Source organism: Siphateles boraxobius, unplaced genomic scaffold (assembly GCF_051911475.1).
Source record: "Siphateles boraxobius isolate OS27281-9 unplaced genomic scaffold, OSU_SipBor_1 5, whole genome shotgun sequence".
Lineage (NCBI taxonomy): Eukaryota > Metazoa > Chordata > Actinopteri > Cypriniformes > Leuciscidae > Siphateles > Siphateles boraxobius.
Window position 1 is genome coordinate 10378303 of NW_027509141.1, and position 25261 is coordinate 10403563.

General features: G+C 44.2%; 1 protein-coding gene across 1 annotated transcript; it reads left to right on the forward strand.

Annotated features, from left to right (window-relative positions):
* The first annotated feature begins 5656 nt into the window (after positions 1-5656).
* diras1a (DIRAS family, GTP-binding RAS-like 1a) lies at positions 5657-23230 on the forward strand. Its single transcript, XM_077202768.1, has 2 exons — positions 5657-6345; positions 20844-23230. Exon 2 carries the CDS (start codon positions 20891-20893, stop codon positions 21476-21478), a length of 588 nt encoding a protein of 195 aa, XP_077058883.1. The 5' UTR covers positions 5657-6345; positions 20844-20890; the 3' UTR covers positions 21479-23230.
* Positions 23231-25261: the final 2031 nt, after the last annotated feature.

A 25261-nucleotide genomic window follows, 5' to 3' on the forward strand; every position in this document is an offset into this window, starting at 1 on the left:
TTGGCCAGCCGACCCTTGGTTTAATGTCTATTGATATCTTCCCCCAAAAAATTTAATTTTGGAGCAATTTGTTCTCTATAGCCCAGGGGCGTAGACTTTAGTAGGGACGCTATATAGGGACGTGTCCCTACCAATATCCAGTGACACTGATTTGTTCCTAGCAATAATTTCGATCAAAATTTTAAATATTTTTATATATAACCACTGTTGCCTGGTTGGGTCTTGTGGGTTTTACGTAGTTCTTATTTTATTTAACCAGGAAACATCTAATTTAGATTAAAATCTCTTATAAGAGCGTTCTGAGAAAAATGGGCAAATCCTGGAACACAAACGGTTAGTAATAGATCTGAGTCCCGCCTCCTGAACACACATCGCTAAACTGATTGGCTTTGTGTTTTATTTCTAACTTGTGAGAGGCTGTAGCGACATTTGATTGTGCGAAGCGGCAAAGCACCTCGAAGGAAACCTAGATGCGTAAACTAGGGAGTAATCTACAGTTCTGTGCACAAAAATACGGGGCAAATCGCGTCAAATGATTTGGGGACAGCTTTTACAATATAATGTATGACAATCGCAGGATAAGTGGCAAACATAATCGTTAGTGTGTGTGTGTGTGTGTGTGTTTGTGTGTGCGCGCGCACGCAAAGAGCACTGAAAACATCACGGAGTAAAAACACTTAGTTTGATCCGTTTTCAAAAAAAGGAAGAAAAGAAAATACCCACAAGGACAGGATTCTCTTATTTTGCCATTTTTGTAGGGACAAAGAAAAAATGTCCACACAAAGATGGCAATTTCCGAAATCCTTGTGGGGATTTTTTTTTTTTGGAAAACAGCTTATAAATCATACTAAGTTTTTTTGAAAATGCATAAAGTTATCTGTGATAGGGTTAGTGTAGGGGGATAGAATACACTTTGTACAGTAGCCTATATAAATCATTACGACTATGGAAAGTCCACATTAAACATGAAAACACAAAATTGCTTGGTCTGTTGAAATCTGTTTGATCAAGTTGAAACCCTTGTCATCCCAGTCTCATCAGCTGAGGCTGAAATAAGTTTCATTGCTCTTAGGACACTGAAAACATGACTCAGAACAATGGCACCAGTTGCTGTGTGTTATGTCCAACAGGACAAACTGGACAGTAAGGATGTGAAACAAATATGCTAATAGTTAATTTCTGTTAACGGGATAGTTTCCTTAAAAAGTGAAAATTCTGTCATCATTAAGTTGTTTCGAACCAGTTTCTTTCTTTTGCTGACCACAAAAGAAGTTATTTTGAAGAATGTTGGTAACTAGACAGACAGTTGATGGGCCCCATTGACTTCCATAGTATTTTTTTTCTTCTTACTATGGAAGACAATAGGGTCCATCAACTGTCTTACCAACATTCTTCAAAATATCTTCCTTCGTGTTCAGTAGAAGAAGGAAATTTATAAGGGTTTAAAACTAATTGTGGGAGAGACAGAATTTTCATTTTTGGGTGAACTATTCCCTTAACTATCTCTTTAATGACAGATGCAGACGTGTTTGGCTTCTTCAAAAAGCAAGGAACAAGACCGTAATTGCACTATTGCATTGCACTATGAACGGAGTAAAGTTCAGTCTCTGTTAAACTCCCTTTTTGTCTTTAATAGTTGTCCTAACATTACAGAATTCATTAATGTATTGTTAAGGTCAATATAGACTAATAACCTTAATATTTTCCTTTTAATTTCCTGATTCCTCAGCCTCTGGGAATGTCCCCACCAATCTCAAAACCAAACCTACACCCTTGCTATAGCCTATAGTGTTTATATGGCAAACAGTACATTTACACGAAGTTTCGTCATGCTACCGTGGAAGTATTTAAAACAAGTGTGTTACAACTAGTCCCGGTTACGTTGTGCCCCGCTCTCCTCCCCTAACTATAAAAAGACAAGACCCCTCGACGCCCGTCAAACTTCTCTCCTTCAAACAGCAAGCTAACGTTACTTCTACAGGCTACACACAGCAATATAAACAACAAATTCACTTCGCTGAGAATGAAACACCACTTCAGCAGCCGCGGTGTTGAAGATATCCTCTGGTAGTGCGCGCGAAATAAAATGCGCGTGCAGTGTGAGCCATAGACATAATAAATAGACGCCAACGCGTCCGCCATTTTGCTGAGCAAGACTGCGCTGTAATCAAATCCAAGTAAACGGGTGAGCTGCGGTTTTCCTGGATAAAAACAATGATAACGTTAACATTTATCAACCGATTTCAGTGGTTTGTACGTGGTGTACGCTACTATTACTAATTATACAGTGCTTTAAGTGGCCCAAAAGAGGTGCCGGTACTTTTATTGATTTTTTTTTTTTTTTGCTGACTCCCCTCCTCGCCTCGAGGTAACAACAACTTTATTGAAGGGGTTATATATATATATATATATATATATATATATATATATATATATATATATATATATATATATATATATATATATATATATTAGGGGTGTAACGATACACGTATTCGTATTGAACCGTTCGGTACGAGGCTTTCGGTTCGGTTTTCGGTACGCATGTTTGAACCGAACGGTTCGTTGGACCATTTTTCCTGCCGACCAAAATTTCGTTATTTCAAATGTAGGCGCGTCGCGCGTGGCAAGCGCGCTCATAATGTGAGAGACGCTGGCGTGACCACAACATTGCTCAACATCAAATGGCAAATGTAATGTAAGCGGAACGAAACTGAGCTACTCGTTTATTGTGTGGTTGACGGACCGTTTATCAGTCTGGACCAATGCAGCGCGAGCCGATCTTATTCAAGCAGCACTGTTACTACACAGCGCTGAGACATCCAGTAAAGAAAGCATTTGACTTCGCCACTGAAGTAATAACATCGCTGCGAGATCTAGTGAGAAACATTCGCATTTCTCCGTTATTAACGGATCAAACAGCGCTGACGTGGAAACCAGGAAGAAACATTGTGCCATGAATGAACTATCCAGTGTCCACAGATCAGCAATATTCACCATGGATTTACTTTAGTAACACTACTTACTGTAACCATGGAAGTTTGGCAGGAATAGTAGGCTATAATGCTTTCAAGTAACATCACGTCGGTTTTATTTTGACATTATGAATACAATTGCTGCCCTCAAATGTTAATCTGAACTAAAATAAACCTACTACAATATTACATTTAATTTTGTCCAAGGAGCTGTTTTGTTTTAAATGCTCCTAAGAAAAGTCAAGTATAGCTCCAACACTGCTCAAAGTTAAAAAATATCATACTTTATGATGTTAGTTTTAATAAAAATATAATAAAAAAAATTAAATCAAGGAAATTTCTCTGGCATTTCTTTCTTTTTGCTGTATCGGAAACGTACCGAACCGTACCGAACCGAACCGTGACACAAGTGTATCGTATCGAACCGAACCGTGAATTTTGTGAACCGTTACACCCCTAATATATATATATATATACAGTCAACAGACGACCGTATAAAAATAATTTAATTGTGGATTTGCTTGAGGTAGAAAGAGCTACTGAACATAAAACATTTTGAACAAAATGTAGGCTACATAAAATAAATTATATAACATAATAACCATAGAACAGTAGAACATAAACATGAGTCTTGCTATTGTTCATTCATTTCTTTAGCAGCTACCCATTTCACACACCCTCTCCAGACCACGTTGAGTTGACACCATGATTGACACATGGACACTTATAATCGGATTGACGGCTCGATCGGACTAAAAAACCCTCATGTAAACACCTTAATCGATCCGATTGAGCTCGATCCGAATGACATTTCGATCGGATTGAAAGGGGTGGTTTATCCCTTATGTAATCCGATCGAGAGAACATGTAAACACTTGATTGAAAACCGAAACTGAAAGTACTGCACATGTGCAATGACGTTAAATAAACATAATGAGTAACGCGCAGAACGAGCTGATTTTCCTGTTGAATAAAGTGTCATATTAATAAGCTTCCCGCCATTCTAAAATTCTCATTTTACTCGCGCGTATATGAAGTGAAGTAGGACAACGTCCCACCAGTCCTAGTGGATTCTCATCCACATACGCCTGGTTTTGGCCGCGGGGAGGGGCATTTTTACTTCGTGATCAGCACGGCAAAACGGTTAATATGCTCTAAATTATGACCAGAGACGAATTAATATTACGTCTGCTGTTTAAAACAAATAAAGAACCAATAGAGGGGAATATTAATGCGCGAACAGCGGGAAACTGTATATTCGTGCAGTTTGTGCATGTAAAAAAATCAGATCTGATTTGAAACTTGTGACATATAAACGCGCACATAAACCCGATTACTTTATTTATCATTCATGTAAACACCTTGTTCAGATTCATCAATCGTATTGATTTCATTCCGATTGTGTAAACGTAGCTACTGACAGCGGTAAAAGCGACGCATGCTCTTTTCACTTGTAAAACCAAGGGTGTATGGGTAATGTAGTTTCTGCTCTCGGTGGGACGAATTAGGAAGCGTGAATTGTGAAGGTCGCTCTGAAAAGCGACAGCGCAGCCAAAGGATTAAAACAGATGTGCAAATGAGCGTACCAGTACGCTAAAAGCACGTTCTGTGCGCACGGAGAGGTGGCGGTACGCTCAAGAGAGCTAATTTGGAAGTGGCGGTACTGAGTACCGGCGCGTACCGGCCCACTTAAAGCACTGTAATTATATAAAGACCAAATACTACCAGAAAAAAACGTTTCAGTCTTGTTTGTGAAAGGTAATTCCCCGAGACCTGTTTTCAATTGTGTGACGATTTGTACAGCCCCAAGCAGCTCACGAAACAGGCGTTTTTCTCAGTTCCTGTAATGAGAGGTATGGGAAAGTTGCCCTCCGCAATATGGCAGCGCCCTTGACGTACGCTCCAGGGGCCAATAGGGCGTCTATGTATTTATTATGTCTATGGTGTGAACAATCGTCCTGGACGAGGTCGTAAGGTGAAAGGTCATCATGTGGGTCATTTTATTTACAGCTAAATTATAATTCATTAATTTTTACTAATATTTAGATTGGGCAGGCATCCACAAAAGTGCCTTTAATTGCCAAAAAAGTAGAGAAAATTCTGCTTTGACAAAAGGACACTTTGGGCACTAAGGGGCAAAGAGGCAAAGGGGCAGGTGCTCAAGCTCCCCCTCTACACGTGCCTGAATATGCCATGGATTCCTGTTGTGTGAGGATTAAGATACAATAATTTTTATATATATAAATTAGTCAGTGGATTAAGATACAATAATTTTTATAGCCTATATAAATTAGTCAGCAGTTTTATAAAGTCAGTAGTCTTTTTGCAAAAGAGTAGTGTAGGCTATATAATTTAAATGGCATGTCATAAAATAATTATATTTCAGTATTGGATGGAAAACAATGATTTCAAATTAAGCGTTAAGGGGCAGTACCATTTGATGTGTGATGCCAATGAATGATTTACATTGAGTAGGGACAACCTTACGTCACATGCTTGTTCATTATCTATATACGTACATAATCACATTTATTCAACACTGTTGTGAAATGATTGCTTGTCGATTCATCAGAAAACCATTGGAGGGAGACAAATACTAATACACCACTGAACAAAAAAGTGATAATCTTGACGACAAGATGAGCACACCTTATAAGTGTGGGAGTCTGTTGTTCTTGTTTAGGCTACATATCGCAAGTTAAAGTGCGTCAATGCGTAATTCATTCAACCTGATTAAAGAAGGTGTTCGCATGGCATCTGATCCAATCTCAAAATAATGTGTTGTAGGCTATAGTGATGATTTAACCATATCATAACCATAAATAACCATAGTGGCGTTAACAGCATAGACTAATATATCATAATTTTAGTTCGTTTATTTCTTATAAAACACTATTTTTCTTATAGATATTTCATTTTTTATTCTTTTTTTTTTATCATTTCAGTATCCATGCCCAGTGTGTGCCATAAAGGACAAAATGGTGTTTTAAAACATCCCCCTGTAGTGACGGAACAATGTTGTATGATCAACATGGCGTAGACGGAGAACAGTTTAACGGTATAGAGCAGGTGGGGTTTTTGTTCTCTTCGTGTAACGGGACACAGGACGCGGGGGTGAACCGCATATCGCGTGCTTGCGTGCGTCAGAGAGGACGTGGTAGGACAGCTGGAGCGCGCGCAACCGCCCGCCCGAAGAGCAATAACAGCATTTTCAGCGACATCACTCGATTTACGCCATGCAAATAACACGAGAAAATGAAACGGGACTGGTACGACAGAGAATGTAAGACCTTTATCGTGTATCTGATCTTCTAATGCTTCCTATAATTTATGACTAACAAGATTTGGGACGTTGCAACACAGTCACCAGGTAAGAATATATCTCTTTCACTAGCTATATACTAGTTTTAATATGTAAAGCGTTTAGACAGATGCGGCTTTGGTGTATCGATATACGCTCATGTCTTTGACGCGCGTCCTTGTAGAATTTCGTGTGACGGACCGCAATAGCATCTTTAGGCGCACAGCAACGTAATGACTCTGAGGAGCCTTTGCATTTTATGATTCATTGCCTGTGTGCGCGAACGATACTCTTTTGACGACAAAGCGATTATCGACTTCACGCGTAGCCTACTCTTCCTTTTTGTAAATTACGTTTCGTTCAGTGCGAATATGAAATAAGCTCGGATGATATTTGTTTACATATGAATGTGAACGCGACGTGTGATTAAGTTAAACGAAATTCTAAATAGCGTGTGGTGTTATTCACGGCCTGTCATTGCTTCAAAATGCTTGTATATTCATGTTACATGGCCTATATGTGCTTTATTACCCAACTGGCTGAGATAAAATAACAGGATGCCTGTTTTGAATGTTGCCTAATTACAGCTTTACGCTGAATATTAATGCCAGTTGTAACAGCAAACCCCGTCGATTAAGAGATGCGACCATCTCAGTTCTGCATTCCATCAGAGATTTCAAGAACTCGGGATCGAGCTTGAGTAAGAAGTGAGTTGGTGGGCTGTGGTATTTTTAGACATCACATGCGATGGACGTTTGTATGTCTCTTTTAGCCTTTCAGACAACCTTAGTTGAACATTTCCTCACCTCAGGGGAAATAGCTGTGGATATGAATTTTTTTTGTTTTGTTTTTTTAAAAAAAAAAAAATCACATAATCAGTGTCGACCAGTAGCTTACATTATGTTGTGTATAAATATTAAACGAAATCTGAACTTTTCTTAGATTACATATTTTCCTTTCACTATAAATAGTTTCAACTCAGTGTAATGAATTGGCTGCAGTGACGTAAATTAATGTTTGCCAGTTGGTTAGATGAAAGAAAGATGACAAGAAACATTATAAATCTTTTTTATTTATTTAGTTTTGGCCCAATCTGTCTTCATCTCATTCTTGATTTTGCTCATTCTCTCAATCACCCTATACATGCCCCTAGAGGTCTGTTTCCACAGTAACCGGATTCCCAGAGTCCCAAAAACATGCACAACTGAGAGGTCCTCAAGTGGCTCAAGGAGAGTCTCTTAAACAGCTTAGGTGTTCAAAGGCCTGGTGTATACTGGCATCATGCAAACTGGTTCAAACCAGCAAAAAACAAATGCAATTTCATCTACTGCGGTGCCTCAGTGGATACCATGCACCCATAGCCAACCAAGAAGACACAGGGTTTGGGATATTAACCATGGTAAAATCGCTGCAATCCATAGTTTCGAATAGCTTAATGCTTTATAAAATGGAGACACCAATATTCAATAGATGTATTTATTGGCGATAATAAGAGTAAATGACCGTTCACACCAAGGATGATAACTATAACAATAACAATAAATAATTCTTAGAGAATGTGAAATCCACAGCACAGCTATAAAGATAACAACACAGTGGACTGATATCAATTGAATCAATTTCAAAACAATTTTCCAGCTGATGAACTATAAAAACATTTAAAGCCAATCAGAATCCATCCAGCTTTAATCAGAGCTCGAGCATTAACAACAGCAGATGGCATAACTGCTTAATGCTTATAATACACAGAAAGTTATTGTGCGTTGGTGTGGATACTAATGTAGTTAGCGTTCTTTATCTTTATAGTTTAAATTTTTTTGGTGAATGGGCTTTACGGAAGCTTGTTTCCGCCACATCAAATCAAAAATGTTAACACACTTGGTCATATTTATGAGAGGAAAAGTAAAAATAAATAATTAATACATTATTAATACATAATAATAATAAGATATTAATATATTAAAACTTAACATTTTTATTATTACTTTTTATGTCATGATATTAAAAACCATAATTTTGACTTTTTATCTCATAATTATGACTTTCATGATTATGAATTTTTTTTGCTAATATTTACCAAAACTATTTTTTTTTTGGCAGAAATTTGCTTCCATGCACTTCAGCCATAAATTGTCAGTCAAAAACAGATTTTGTGTGAAAAAAAAATAATTAAATTTAAAAATTGTATTAATGTATGAGGTGGCAAGGGGGCTTTTTACCTTTCACACATGGGGTAAAAGGCTCACCAGCATGGCGGCAAATGGCACACAGTATTGAAACAAATACTTTTAGCTAAAATAATATGTTTTTAATAATGTCTAAGTAAATACTTGTTCGAAACAATCACAAGAATTAATTTTTGTTCAATAAATATACTGTCATTAAAATATGTTAATATAAAAATATATTTAAAAAATTACAGAAACACAATTATTTTAAAAAGTGTAGATTCTGAAAGCCTTGAAGGAGATCCCATAATAATTTTATAGATTTACAAAAGTAACAATAAATTGTATTTTATTATATGATATGTTTAATATATATATATATATTAAACATGATGGTTATATTCTAAATATGGTAATTATCTCTAAGGGAGACAGCCAACTTGATATATGATATTTACCATGTCATGTCAACAAATGGATAATTGTTGATTATTGTGCCTTTCGCACCAACAGCAGGGGTGCCCCAAATAATATACTTTTACATATTCTTCTGTTATTTAAAAAAAACTGTTGCTTCAATCATCTTGAACAAAACTGAAAATCATTTAGAAGACCTCTCGAAATATATTCAATAATTTTACCGAACATACTGTGCTACTTAAATCTACAACATTTAAAAAAAAATATTAGCACAGAATCAACTTTGAGTTGCGGCCCACGATGACATCTAGGATATATGTGCTGCATGAGTGAATGCTATGCTGAAACATGCACATAAATACAGTAAATAGAGTGTAAGCTGCTGCGAGGAAACTAGGCAGAACGTCTCGGGTTACGACTGTAACCCTTGTTCCCCGAGAAGGGAACGAGACACTGCGTCGTCGTCGTGACGACACTATGGGGACGCCCCCCAGCGTAGAGCGTCTGAAGCATGAATGAAATCTGTCCAATCCTGATTGGTGCTGCGTCATGACGTAGTAGATGACGGCATAACTGGAAGATACAAAGGGACACCCAGCACACACACACATTAGCTCTTTTGCGATGAAGCAAGCGCTCTGACCGTGATAGGTGTGGCGACGAGACGCAGTGTCTCTTTCCCTTCTCGGGGAACAAGGGTTACAGTCGTAATCCGAGACGTTCCCCTTCGAGGGAACTCGCACTACGTGACGACACTATGGGGAACGTAATACCCACTATGCCACACTGTAATTACGCCCGCCCTAGTGTGAAGCTGGAAGACCAGGCACACTTTAGGACGCAAGCACTCTGGAGCCAGGCATCACGGGGAGTTGCAGACTGTAGAAACGTATGAAGGTGTCCGGGGTGGCCCACCCGGCCGCCTCGCAGATCTCCTGAAGCGAGACGCCACAAAGGAGGGCCACCGAGGAGGCCATGCTCCTGGTGGAATGTGCCCTCACGGCCATAGGTGAAGGCAAATTGCACACCTGATAAGCCGTGGCTATAGCCTGGACAATCCAATTGCTGATTGTCTGTTTAGATGCAGGCAGCCATTCCTTGGGTGAACCAAAGCACACGAACAACTGGTCTGACTTCCTCCACAGAGAAGACTTCTCCAAATAAACCCTTAGAGGTCTGACTGGGCAGAGCAGGTGAAGTCTCCCCTCTTCCGCCATCCCATGAGGTGGAGGATTGAAGGCCTGAAGAACCACTGACCGTGCCGCACCTGACGGCACCTTGGGCACATAGCCCGGTCTAGTATGCAAGATGGCCTTAACACAGCCAGGGGCAAACTCCAGGCAAGTTGGCGTTATAGCCAAGGCCTGGAGATCCCCCACTCTTCTCAGAGAGGTGCTGGCAAGCAGAAAGGCCACCTTGAAGGTCAGGTTCTTTGCCTCAGCCGACTCCAGTGGTTCAAAGGGGGCCTCAGCCAACCCTTCAAGAACCACCGCCAGGTCCCAAGTTGGGACTCTGGAGTGAGCCGCAGGCCTCATCCTCCGAGCCCCACGGAGGAAACGTACAACCATATGGTGCTTTCCCAAAGGCCCAGCATCTGTAGACGAGTGGAAAGCCGCAATGGCAGCCACATACACCTTAAGTGTGGACGGGGTAAGACCGGCGGAGAAACGATCTCGGAGGAACTCCAGCAATGAAGCCACTGGTCAGTTAACTGAGTCCACCTCACGCTCTCTACACCAAGTGGAAAACACATTCCACTTTAGGCTGTACAGTCTCCTGGTGGAAGGAGCCCTGGAGCTGAGTAGGGTCTCGACAACATCTGCTGACAGGCCACCCTCTAGGTACCAAGCCCCCTCAGGGGCCAGACCCAGAGGTTCCAAAGCTCTGGCCGGGGGTGAAATATTGTGCCCCCTGCCTGAGACAGCAGAACCCTCCTAAGAGGGACCTGCCACGGGAGGCCGTCTAGCAGTCCTACAATGTCCGAGAACCATACCCGGGTCGGCCAACGGGGTGCTACTTAAAGTAGGCTGATCCCGTCCCGGCGGACCCGCTCCAAGACTCCCGGGAGCAGAGCGATCGGGGGAAATGCGTACAGACGCAGCCTCGGCCACGTCTGCATCATAGCGCCCAGCCCCAGCGGAGCTGGATACCTGAGAGAGAACCAAAATGGACAGTGGGACGTCTCTTGAGACGCGAACAGATCCACTTCCACTGGGCCGAATCTCACGCACGTGGCCTCCACCACCTGGGGGTGGAGTCGCCACTCCCCGGGCCTCAGCCCCTGCCTCGACAGGACGTCTGCTCCCTGATTTTGGTCCCCGGGGAAATACATCGCTCTGAGAGACGACAGTTTCCCCTGGGACCACAGAAGGATCTGGTGTGCCAGTCTGCATAGAGGGCGCAGCATCAGACCCCCCTGATGATTCAGATACGCGACTACGGAAGTGTTGTCCGAGCGTATCAGGACATGGTGGCCGCGGAGGTCCGGGAAAAAAGTCCTCAGAGCTTTGTAGACTGCCAGCATTTCCAGGCAGTTGATGTGCCAGGAAGAATGCCGGGTCTCCCACAGGCCTCTCGAAAAGCGGCCGTCCATGACCGCGCTCCAACCAGTGAGGGAGGCATCTGTTGAAACGGTTTTCCGGCAACATGATGATCCCAGCACCGGTCCCTGGGACAGGAACCAAGGTTTCCTCCATATGACAAGAGAACGAAGGCATCTGGGCGTTACCCTGATCAAACGGAACGGATTTCCCCTCGGGGAAAACCCCTTGGCTCTCAACCACCACTGTAGGGGTCTCATGTGTAGCAGGCCAAAAGGTATGATGCTGGACGCTGCTACCATGAGCCCCAGCAGTCTCTGAAACTGCTTCACAGTGAGGTTGTGGCCTAGCTTCACTCTGGAGACCATTGCGAGTATGGACTCCACGCGCGCAGGAGACATCTGTGCCCGCATCATCGTGGAGTCCCATACAACTCCCTTTGTGTTGAGTCTCAACCCCTAGGCTCTGGATGTGGGCGAGGACGACATCTCGATGCCGAATCGCCAGCTCTCGTGACTGGGCCAGTACCAGCCAGTCGTCGATGTAGTTGAGCACCCTGACGCCCTCGAGCCTCAGGGGTGCTAGAGCTGCATCCATGCATTTTATAAAAGTGCGAGGGCAGAGAGCTAGGCCGAACGGAAGAACCCGATATTGGTACGCTTCGCCCCCGAAAGGGAACCTCAGGAACTTCCTGTGACATGGAAGGATGGATATATGGAAGTATGCAACCTTCAGATCTATCGTGATGAACCAGTCCTCAAACTGGATCTGACTCACGATGGCTGGAATTGTGAGCATCTTGAACCTGAATCTCCTCAGAGAACGATTCAAGTGCCTGAGGTCTATTATTGGATGCAACCCCCATCCTTCTTGGGAACTATGAAGTACCGGCTGTAGAGCCCGGACTCCCTGTCTGGCAGAGGAACACGTTCTATGGCCTCCTTGACCAACAGGGATTGAACTTCCTGTTCCATAACCCGAACCTGCTCTGGGCCGACCACAGTCCAGACCACCCCGTTGAACTTCGGGGGAGGTTGAACTGCAGCCTGTAACCCATCTCTACAGTACGCAGGGCCCACGCAGATATATTCGGAAGGCATGACCATCCGCCGAGATAATCTACTAAGGGAACCAGCCTCTCGAGGCTGGCCTCGGATGTTAACCGAGACTCGTTCCCGACCCCCTAAAGGGGCTGACCGCAAGGGAGCAGTCGAGAACGATTTTCGGTGTGCGGACGCGTTCGCTACCCAGCCACAGGTCTTAGTAGAGGTGGCTGGAGCGGCACGCATACGCGGGAAAACGGTGAGGGCCGAAGCGTACTGGACGGCGGGAACACAGCACTGATTTCCCGAGAGCTCCGGGATGGAGGCGGCCTCGATCGCTCCACCCCGGGGGGGCAGCTCTCAGCGGTCCGGCCGCGCCTAGGACCGCTTGGAGGAAGCCTTCTTTGCCTGAAGGACGGTTCTCAGATTGACCTTAGGCTCAGAAGGCTTAACTCGAGAGCGCCGCCTCTGTTGCCAAGCTTCCCCGGGAGGGGCGCGGGCGGCGGCACTCTCTCTTTGCACTTGACGGTGCGAGGAGCTGGCAGCCAGCTGAGGCTGCCCTTTTGAGGGCAGCCTTCCCCGAGGAGCCAGAGCGGCGAGGGAGGTACTGACGGAAAGCCGCCGACTGCTTTTTCACCTCCTGAAACCTCTCGACTACAGAACCAACAGCACCGCCGAAGAGGCCAGAAGGCGCAATCGGGGTGTCGAGAAGTAAATTCTTCTCTTTCTCCTTCATCCCTAACAAACCAAAGGCGTCTCTCCACACACACCATACCAGCCATGGAATGGCCGATGGCATGGGCCATCTCCTTGGTGATGCGGAGAGACAGGTCGGTGGCTTTCCTCAGCTCCAAGATATCATTAGGAGAAGGAACCTCGCCCTCATCCAGCTCCTTAAGGAGGCCAGCTTGATAGGCTTGCAAGACCGCAATAGTGTGCAGGCAGCTACCAGCCCTCCCAGCCGCCATATAAGCTCTGCCCACCAGCAAAGATGTATCGCGGCATGGCTTGGTGGGCAGTACCGGGGCTTTAAGGGAACCTGCAACCTCGGGGAAAGATAGCTCGCGAGAGCCTCCTCCACCCGAGGCATTTTCCCATAGCCACGCTCAGCCGCCCCCAGCACATTAGAGAAATCGAGCACCGGGGGGTTGGAGAGCCTGGCTGAAAATGGTTTTTCCATGACTTGCACAACTCATTGTGCAAGTCAGGAAAAAACGGAAGGCCCCGGCGTGGAGGTTGAGACCGGCGCATATAAAACCGTTCATCCAGCTTACTAGACGGCTGCATATCTGGTTCTTCTTGTGGCCAGTCTAAATTTAATTTGGCCACAGCGCGGGTCAAAACATCCACCAGCTCCTCTTGAGCGGGTGTGTGAAGCGGTGGATTAAGCTCCACATCACCCACCCGATGCTTAACACATCTGATTCATCAGAACCAGATAAAGGAAGCATCTGTTCATCCACCTCGCTGGAAGAAACCGCATCGCGGGCTTCCACATGGGGCGGGAGAACATCTGAATCTTCAGCCGAGGATCGGGAAGATGCTGAAGCAGTCCCGTGTTCCGCTGAAAGATCCATCTGTGAGCCCAATGATCTGCGGTGTCGCGCTGCCTCCGCAACCGCGGGCTCAGAACCGCGAGGGTCGCGAGCCTGGCCGCTTGACTCATCAAACACGGCCAGCCACGAGCGCAAAGTCCTCAGCGGCAGCTTCTCACACTCGCTACAAGCGGCTCCCTCGAGAGCCGCTCTAGCATGCTGCGCGCCCAGACAATACACACAGCTGGTGTGTGTCCGTGCCCGTAATGTAGCGCGGACACGGATGCACACACCGTCTAAACTGCTCGCTAGACATGTTAATATATAATGATATCACTTGCAAATATATATGGGACAGACAACAGTAAATATGACAAACAGATCACACAGAGCGCTTAAGCTGAAGAGCAAAAAAGCTAATGTGTGTGTGTGCTGGGCGTCCCTTTGTATCTTCCGGTTATGCCGTCATCTACTACATCATGACGCAGCACCAATCAGGATTAGACAGATTTCATTCATGCTTCAGACGCGCTACGCTGGGGGGCGTCCCCATATACCCCTTTTCCACCAAGGCAGAGCTGGTGCTGGTTCGGAGCCAGAGCCTAGTTTCAATTCGGTTCTTTGGCACAAACGCGTTGGACTCCGATGTATTTTTGTAAACCCATGAGCATCCATAGTATTGCAACGTCCGTTATTGTTGATGGCTTGTTCGAGATGCATCGGAGCGGCGCGGACCGATCAGAGCTGCGGGAGTGTTTGGAGAACATACGACTCCTTGTGCTTTTAGATCGCTATCGCAGTGCTTTGATGTCATGCGGAGATCGATCTGCGAGAAGCCGATGCATCTCGAACAAGCCTGGCGTACTGTTTGGCGCTACCGCACTAGCGTTGCTGGGCAACATGAGACGTATACAGTGACGTAAGATCTGGCTCTGTTGTGGCTCTCTAGCCGGTGGAAAGGCAAATCGGTTCTTATTAAGCTCGTCAGTCGAACCCACTCTGAACCAGCTTTGGCTCTGGCTCTGAACCAGCACCCGGTTCTTGTTGGTGGAAAAGGGGTAATAGTGTTGTCACGACGACGACGCAGTGCGAGTTCCCTCGAAGGGGAACTCCCTAACAGATCTAGGCAGGTGGTGCTGTGGAAGGTGGAGGGTTAAGAAAATTCCTGTGGTGTGCTGCAGTTGTGCTTGTTCGGGACGGAAATAAATAGGTTACGTAGATAGAACAAACAGATCGATTGGTCAAAGTAGTCAGCTTTAAGAGAACCAATCAGCTGCTCAGAAGAGTTTGTATATATAGCTGGCCTACACGAAACAATCAAACTCTGATACTTTGGCTTTTTCTCAAACAGCACGTCGCCTCTCTCACAGTTCTGTGCATTACCTCCATTGGACAAATTTTACTAACTCTCTATATAAATTGTCTGACCTCTGGTCAGTTTTACTAGGAGGGAAACATTATGGTAATGAGATGTACGAGTCAGTTTATGAAAGCTTATCTTTGGTTCCATGCTAAAAAAAAAACACTCATTTTATGCTGCTAGCAAACCAAAGAGGACGTCTTTAGTAAGAGTAATCTTTAGAAATCTGGTCTCTGTTTATCTGAGTGATAGTAACCATTACTGCTAATTCAGAAGAAGCGCTGAATTTTACTCTGGGTATGAAGTAGATGTATGACTTACAGAGTATTTTCAAGCTCTTACAAATTCAGACAGGTCTGTTAATCAGATGGTTAATCTCTTTTGGTCTGGTGTGTGTATACAAAATCTATCTTGTAAAAATTAGGCATTTAGTTAAATCTCTGTTGAGGCTGTCAGGAAGTGTCTCTAAATGCTGCAGGAATTCAGTAAGATGCCAGAAATATCTGGTGTGAACTTGCTTTTACACAGGAGACTGAGTCCAACGGCTGCTTCACAGCAAGATAAATGAGTCATTAATAGATGACCTTGATGCTGATGGCAGCAGAGACCATCCTACTCAATTCACAAAGGCACAAAGACAGGGCAGTTACCAGTGATGTCATGTGCAGATCTCATGAACAATATCAAGCACATCATATTAATGAAAATAAAGAAATAAGAAATTATATTGTGCTTTAAGTTAATTAAGCCATTTTTTAGGAATTTGTTTTCATGTCCTTAAAAATTATAGGTGAAATGTGTCATTTCTGTGCCTCTAGCATCAAACTATCATTATTAACACTTCCCCAGAGAGTCCCACCATACATTCACACTACTGATTGTGTCGATTTTGCTTTATTGTGCTAGTCTGGGTGCTCAAACATACAGATCCATGTTTTGATAGTGCCACGGAGCCACACTGTTAACACATTTTGTGGAATCAGCCTACAAATGGTTTACTTTAAACCATCTCTGCATGCTAAGCTGGGATAGGTAAAAAACCCAAATGACTTTGAAGAACATTTCCCCCCAAAACTCTCATTGCCCTAATGCAAAATTACATTGCGGTAGTACTTCTTGTACCAGCTTTAATTTATGCAGATTTCCTTTAATTGTAGGTGAAAATGTGACAAAAAAAAATAAATCAAATAATGAATACAATGTAACAATTATTAAGTGTGTGAGTAGTGGTGAAGTGGTTTTAAATTCATTTTTTTATTGTTTTATTTAATAATGATAAAACATTTTAATGGATTATTAATAATTAGTGAATAAAACTAAATAAATTACATTGAGTGTCTTTACATTTCCATTTTTCACTATCAACAATTTCATATATATTATTGATTTTAAAAACTATCACTGATTTATTGGTTATATGCCCATTTTCCTACCTTATTTGTCTAGACAAAATCCACTATAGGATGATATTCAAACAGACGTGTAATGTAGTTGGTCAGTTGAAGATGTTCCTGTACTGGTCTTCCTTTCCTTGCTAATAGATTGATTGGAATAGACTGAAAGTATTTAATTTCTGGTTTGATGTTTGGAAATGAGAATGTTTGCAGAATCTCTATTCATTTGTGTTTGAATGTTCCCTTTCAAGGGAACTCGAGCTGCGTTGAGACGCGGTGGGAACGCTCTGCGTGATTGCGTCGTGAAGCACGTGTATAATCAGTCCAATGGAAGAACGAGACGTCACCGGCGGTGACGTCATAGACCAGGAAGCTATAAAGCACACCAGAAATCAGACCGCGACAGCTTCTGTTGCCTTCAGCAAGCGCTCTCTGTATACTGTCCTTGTCTATTTATTGTTGTCTGTCACAAGCACATTATCTATCTATCTATATATATATATTATGGCGAAACAAGAATTCAAGCGTTGTGTTGTCCCTTGCCCTCGTTTCATCACGGGTGGGGACACACATCAGCTTTGTGTTGCTTGTTTGGGAGTGGAGCATGCCCAGTCAGTTCTCGAGGGAGCTGACTGTGAGCATTGCGAGAAGCTGTCCGTGAGGACGCTCCGCTCTCGCCGGGCGTTCTTTGAGGAGGACGGTTCGGTTCGCGCTCCCCGGGGTGCGGGTCCCGCTGCTGCCGAGGCACAGCGAAGGCTTTCATCTTGGGGTTCGCATATGGATCTAGTAGCGGGGCTTGAGACGGGCCCAGCCCTTTCTCAACCCTTACCTGCTGGATCCGGTGCCTCTGCCCAGGAAGGAGCCGCGCTGCGGCTTCTACTTCCCAGGTTGGGGCACCATTGTTGCGGCTATCCAGTTCTGAGGATCTGGATGTCGTCAGTGTTGATATGGGGGATGTTGAGTTTTCGCCAGCTCATGCCTCCGATAATGATGAGGAGCTTATGGAGGTTTTATCTCGTGCTGTAGCTAGATTAAATATTGAATGGCCAGCCGATGATTCTTTGAGTATTACTAGAAAAAGTTTATTAGATGAAAGATTTTTACCATCTAAAACACAGCCTCCACGTCGGGGACTCCCGTTTTTTCCCGATCTCCACAATGAGGTTTCGAGATCGTGGAATAAACCGGCGTCATTCAGAGTATTTAACCCACAAACTTCCTGTTACAGTAATGTTTTGGGTGCATCTGATTATGGTTATGTTAAGGTGCCTCGGGCTGAAGAGACGCTCGCGAGCTATCTCTCTCCCGAGTCATCGTCATCATTAAAAACCCCGACGTTACCCACCAAGCCATTAAAATCTACATCTTCGCTGGTGGGTAAAGCTTATTCGGCAGCAGGTCAGGCTGCGTCATGTCTGCACACTATGTCTATACTGCAGGCATACCAGGCTGATCTGCTGAAGGATATCGATGAACGTGAGGAAGTCAGCGCTGACGCAATTCGAGAATTGCGTCGCGCAACAGACCTGTCTCTCCGGGCCACCAAGGAGACGGCCAAATCAGTGGGCCGTTCTATGGCAGCCCTGGTGGCCACGGAGCGGCATCTTTGGTTAAATCTGTCTGATATAAAGGATAAAGATAGGTCTGTTCTTCTGGACGCGCCACTGTCACCTTCAAGTTTGTTCGGGGACGCTATCAACTGTGTCGTCGATAGGTTTCAAGAAACGAAAAAACAATCAGCTGCGTTCCAGAGGTTTCTTCCTCGACGTTTCAATATCCCCGAGACTGCTGGGCGAAAAATGATTATTAAATCCGAGCAGTCTCATCCGAGTACAAGCTCCTCACAGCACAGAGTGCATCAAAAACAGAGCGTCGCCACTCGGGCTCCTCCACAATCTGGGGAATCTGGGTGGCGGTCGCAGTCCAGGCCAGCTAGGGGTAGGCAAGATCTGAGGACTGTCATCTCTAAGAAGGCTTGGGCTTAGAAGAAGTCCTGACGCCCAAGGCGTCAGGCTTCTGAGGGTGGTCCCCTCCGAGGAGGGACGATTTCGAGAAATCGTTCATCCTCGGCACCCTCTGGGGGGCGATTCTCTGAGGAGAGTCGCAGCGCTGCCACATCGGTTGTTCCCTGCCGGTTCGCCGCTTCAGGGCACCGAGGTGTCAGCGTCCCCATACGATTCTCCGAGGAGGATCGTAGAACGGTCAGTTCGGTTGTTCCCTGCCGGTTCGCCGCTTCAGGGCACCGAAATGTCCGTACAACCGAATCCAGAGGCCAGTCTCGAGAGACTGGTCCCCTTAGTAGAATTTCTGGCAGCGTGGAAACTACTGCCAAATATTTCTCAGTGGGTCCTGCATATAATAGAAAATGGTTACAGAATTCAGTTCAGTTCTCGTCCGCCCAGATTTCAAGGGGTCCTTCCCACAGTGGTGGACCCAAGGCAGGCTCGGGTCATGGAACTAGAAGTACTGACGCTTCTGCAAAAAGGGGCTATAGAAAGGGTTTCTCCTCCCAGCAGAGAGTCAGGGTTTTACAGCCGTTACTTCATCGTTCCCAAGAAGGATGGGGGGTTGCGTCCTATTCTAGATCTGCGTCAGTTAAACAGCAGAGTTCAGAAACTCAAGTTCAAGATGCTTACACTCAAACAGATTGTATCACAGATTCAGTCCGAGGACTGGTTTGTCACAATAGACTTGAAGGACGCTTACTTTCATGTATCCATTCATCCTCATCACAGGAAGTTCCTGAGGTTTGCTTTCGGGGGCGAAGCATACCAATATCGGGTCCTTCCATTCGGCCTAGGTTTATCACCCCGCACCTTTACGAAATGCGTGGATGCAGCGCTGGCTCCTCTGAGACTCCAGGGCATTCGCGTATTAAACTATATCGACGACTGGTTGATCCTGGCTCGTTCCGAGCAGTTGGCAGTTCGGCATCGAGATGTCGTTCTGTCTCACTTAAAAAGGTTGGAGTTGCGCCTAAACACCAAGAAGAGTGTGCTCCTCCCAGCCCAGAGGACCACTTTTTTAGGGGTGATGTGGGATTCGACAACTATGCAAGCACGATTGTCTCCAGCTCGTATTTCTGCGATTCTCACAGCCGTAAATATGGTAAAACTAGGCCAGTCACTCACTGTGAAACAGTTCCAGAGACTGGTGGGTCTCATGGCAGCTGCGTCCAACGTAGTTACTTTTGGCCTTCTGCACATGAGACCCCTGCAGTGGTGGCTCAGGACCAAGGGGTTTTCTCCGAGGGGAAATCCGTTTCGCACGATCAAGGTCACGCGGCTATGCCTACGTGCCTTGGTCATGTGGAAGAAACCTTGGTTCCTCGCCCAAGGCCCAGTATTGGGGGCTTCTTGTCGACGCGTAACACTATCGACGGATGCTTCCCTCACAGGCTGGGGGGCGGTCATGAGTGGCCGCTCGGCGACAGGTGTCTGGCAGGACCATCAGCTTTCGTGGCATATAAACCGACTAGAGATGATGGCGGTATTTCAGGCTCTCAAATACTTCCTGCCAGACCTGAGAGGCCATCATGTGCTCGTCCGCACAGACAACACATCGTGGTCTCTTACATCAACCATCAGGGGGGTCTGAGGTCCCTATTATTATGCAAACTGTCTCATCAGATCCTCCTATGGGCCCAGGGAAAATTACTGTCACTCAGGGCAGTTTATATTCCAGGGTATTTGAATGTGGGAGCAGATATCCTGTCAAGACAGGGGCTGAGGCCCGGGGAGTGGAGACTTCACCCCGAGGTGGTGGAGCTCCTATGGGAGAACTATGGTCAAGCTCAGATAGATCTTTTCGCATCTTACGATACAACCCATTGTCCGCTTTGGTTCTCCCTCACATATCCAGCTCCTCTCGGACTGGACGCTATGGTACCGCCGGTGACGTCTCGTTCTTCCATTGGACTGATTATACACGTGCTTCACGACGCAATCACGCAGAGCGTTCCCACCGCGTCTCAACGCAGCGTCTCGTTCCCTCTCAGGGAACCAGGGTTACATACGTAACCTGAGACGTTCACCTCAGAAGACACATTTATATTAGATACACTTCTTATGTGGATGTGTAGCAAATTAATCCTTCTTTCTTTTTCAGATCTCAGGGAATAATTGAGTCTTATCCGCCACATACCCCGATAAACCATGCCAGAGCAGAGTAATGATTACCGGGTGGTGGTCTTTGGAGCAGGGGGAGTGGGAAAGAGCTCCCTGGTTCTGCGCTTCGTTAAGGGCACCTTCAGGGACACCTACATCCCGACAGTGGAGGACACATACCGCCAGGTCATCAGCTGTGACAAGAGCGTATGCACTCTGGAGATCACTGACACCACTGGCAGCCACCAGTTCCCTGCTATGCAGCGTCTTTCAATCTCCAAGGGCCATGCCTTCATCTTGGTTTACTCCATCACCAGCAGGCAGTCACTGGAGGAGCTGAAGCCCATCTACCAGCAAGTGTTGGCCATCAAAGGTAACGTGGAGAACATCCCCATCATGCTTGTGGGTAACAAGAGCGATGAGACCCAGCGTGAGGTGGAGACCAAGGAGGGTGAAGCTCAGGCGAACATCTGGAAATGTGCGTTCATGGAAACATCAGCCAAGACCAACTCCAACGTGAAGGAGCTTTTTCAGGAGCTCCTGAACCTGGATAAGAAGCGGGATATGAGTCTGAACATGCGCTCCAGCAAGCAAAGACGTGCAGACAAGCTGAAGGCAAAGTGCATTGTGATGTAGGAACTTGGATCCATGGTTGCATCACTCAACGCATAACTGACTCCTTGATAATGTAAATAAGTCCCTCACCTTAAAGGAACAGTATGTCCAAAAAATGAAACTTCTGTCATGATTTACTCTTCATCCTGCCATTTTAAACCCATATGACTAATTTCTCCCAGAGAACACAAAAGGATACCTTTTTTAAAGAATTGTACTGATCAGACTTGCCATGCAAACAAAAATCTCACTGAAATGGTCAATTTGACTTGTGAGGTGTATTCCAAGTCTTATAAGGGAAGTCAAATTATATCATACAGTATATTAACTGTCATAAGTTGAACACATAAATGAAACAGACATTTTGTGAACTGGATCAACTGATTCTTCGAAAAAGATTCAAGCAAACAATTTGTTCACGGATTAGATATCATTACATATTGACATGCCAAAATGACCTATTCTGGATGTAAAACATTTGAGTAAATAACAATGTAAATTAAGCCATTTTTCCACACAAATCAATTAAATGGCTTTATAAGACTTGGGATTCAGCGAACTAGTCATATGGACCACATTTATGAAACTTTCATGGTTCTTTTGCACCTTTATGATTCTTATATTTTCTTTTTTGTGTGTGTTCAATGGAAGAAAGCCATGCATGTTTGGAATGACTCAGGGGTGAGTAAAAGATGACAGAACTTTCGTTTTTGGGTGAACTCTCCCTTTAACTATAGATTCCTCTCAGTCTTAATCAGGTAATCTTTAGTGTGCATCCAAACCTTCAATCGTCTCCTTTCCCCTGTATGTTCTGACTCCTGTAGTGACTCTGTGTACAAGACTATAAGAGCTGACAGATGAAGCAGGGAGGACGTCCCACTATTCTCACACATGCTCGCTCTACTGCTTTCTGTGGACTTTTTATTGAATTGAAGACAGACCAAATTATCAATGTGACCATTTTTATGTCTGGCTGTGGCTTAAATAGTACGGTGTCGAAATGCAGACATAAATGTCTTGAACTGGTTATGCATTGAATGGTATTCTTGTCCAAAGAAGTAAAAAGGCATGGACACAGCTAAAGAGGCGACACTATCTGCTCTTCCAAATTACATAGCAGCACAAAAGCCTTTTACGAATCGGAAAACAATTCGGGACGAAGGACATTCTTAGTTAACCGGCTTGCCAGTGATGTAACCTGGTATAACAGAGTAAAGTGCATAATGCATGTTTGATTATATAAACTACCTTCATATTAAATGTGACTGAGATATTTTCATCGAGAACAGAGCTATACCTTATTGAAGCACAGTGAATAAGTCCTAAATGTGATAATTTCTAAAAGGTTTTATTTTATTTTTTTTGAGGGGGTGGGGGTTTGGGGGTGTCGATTGGTGCTTTGTTTTACTCTGTTATGTTTTTCAAGTGTTGATGGCACTCGAAAACCTTAATATATGCATTTCATCATCTAACTGAAAACATATATCCTGTATGTGAAATCTATGTGTATTATCAGCACTAATGAAAGCCCCTGTACAGCCCCTGTTTTTCTGTCGGTGTCTATATTTCCTCTGATAATTTAATGCCATTTGCTTTAGCAATACATAATATAAAAGCACTTTTAGAATCTTGAGCACATTCAAAACACAGAGCATTAACCTTTACAAAAATGTTCTTGTCAAACACTCTGCGTTTACAACTTTACTGCAGATATAGTGTTTATTCAATAAATATTATGTGAGGGACCAGAAAAATAAAGAAGCACAAACAAAAGGGAAATAATTACTGCTTGTTTTCTTTTGTGGCTTTGAACATCTATGTACAGTATCCGGTGGCCCCAAAAGTATTTAGATACTTACTTACCAATGCAAATTCACTGAATTAATATGCAAAATATTAAACCAAGTGGCATCTGGAAGCACATGATGCTAGAGCTTTTCTTAGAACTATTGACACTTTTCTGAGCCGTTTGTGAACAATCTAAAAGTGATTTTTACAGGATGTATGAACTCAGTTCATTGTATAGAACAACATTATCTGATTTATCATTTATTTACAACTTAAACTCTTATGGCATGTTTAGCTTGAGAAGCATGTTTTTCCTATACTGTATCTCTTTCTAGCAAATGCTTTGATATTTATTTACTTTAAAACAAAAGACGTTCCTGCATTTTTAAATGTCAAAATACTTTCTGGGGCCACTGTAGATGAGATTGCAGGTACTCACTATAATTCTTTAAGGTGAAAAGTATTTTTTAACAGTGATGTGAACTCTGGGCACTTATATTAGCCTACTGCAGTTCATGATGGATAATATACAAAAAGAGCATCTGGTGGAACATCTGCTCAGTCAGTCATGGTGTATCTCTGAAAATTCAACAGAAATAAAATAATTAATCAGCATATGAAATAAAATTGAAAGATTTTTGTGTGAGGATGTTACTGGGTTGGGTCTGTGTCAGAACGTCACTGGATGCAAGACTTTCAACTTCTACAAATAAGGCTAAAGATGCGGGTCTGTCATTTCAGTGATCCTTATGACTTGTGCGCTATTTCCAAGTCTTCTTAAATTCTGAAGTTCTTCAGAAGTTGCATAACTACAAGGATAGAAAAGCAGAGCATGCTTAAAGATTAGTTCAATGTAAAGCCCAACAGTTCACTCAAATGTACAGTTATTCACATCTTAACATGTTTGTGAAATACTCCTTACATTGAAGCAATAATTTAAAATTAAATTAAAAATTTCACCCCGAAATTAAAACTCTGTCATCCTTTACTCACCCTTATGTTGTTCCAAGCCTGTGAGATTTACTATCTTATTTGGAACAACGAGGTCTAGCACGTGGAGAAGCTCTGCGTCAATGATGGTTTTCAGGTCGTTCGTGCTGGCTTGTGTTGAGGGTAGGGGTCAGTCACAGAGCCCGCCCATTCTTCGCATTCGGATGCAGCGAGAGAAACGCTGTCATCCTTCTCATCTTATTCGTCTGATCCACCAAAGGAGATGAGACCGGCCATTTGCTGAGAGGGGCGCTGGTCCGCCTGAGTAAATAGGACCGGCGAGGGTGTTTCTCTGGGAGAGAGTGAGGCACGCGGGGACTCGATCAGAGGAAAACATGGAGTGGGAGGCGTGGGGTTGTTGTGGGTGAAAGTATCCAGATGAGACCGCAGGGTGGAGAATGCCATTTCATCACATTCCGGGCAGCCGCCCTTATTGAGTGCAGCTTCCGCATGGTCACAGCCCAGACAGGAAGCGCAGAGGATGTGACGATCTCCACCAAAGAGAAGGCCTCTGCATGAGGCGCAGGAGACCAGAGGCATTTGAAACAACGCCTAGAAATTTCTCTTTTAGAAAAGTGAGTCGCAATGGCGAACACACTATTTGCTTGTAAAGGATATAACGCGCCGGATGGCACAGCAGAACAGCGGGCTGAAGGCGGCTTCCAGTTGAAAACCAGGAAGCCGGCATCCTCAGAACTGCTTAGTAGGTACTTGTTCCCCTTAAGGCTTTTCGACGGTGGCGAGGCTTCTCATCCGGAGGTCAGCGAAGTGAAACTTGCTGAAGGAGATAAAATCTGAATTCTATGGCGAAATGGGGGCTTAAAGTCAAGTCAAGTCAAGTCACCTTTATTTATATAGCGCTTTTTACAATACAGATTGTATCAAAGCAGCTTCACAGTGATAACATGAAAATAATATAACAGAGTTTGTTTCTAAAAGAAAATTGAGTCAACGTCCACCTTAAGCAAGGCAGATCAATAATATTATTGAATATTAAATGTCCCCAACTAAGCAAGCCAAAAGCCA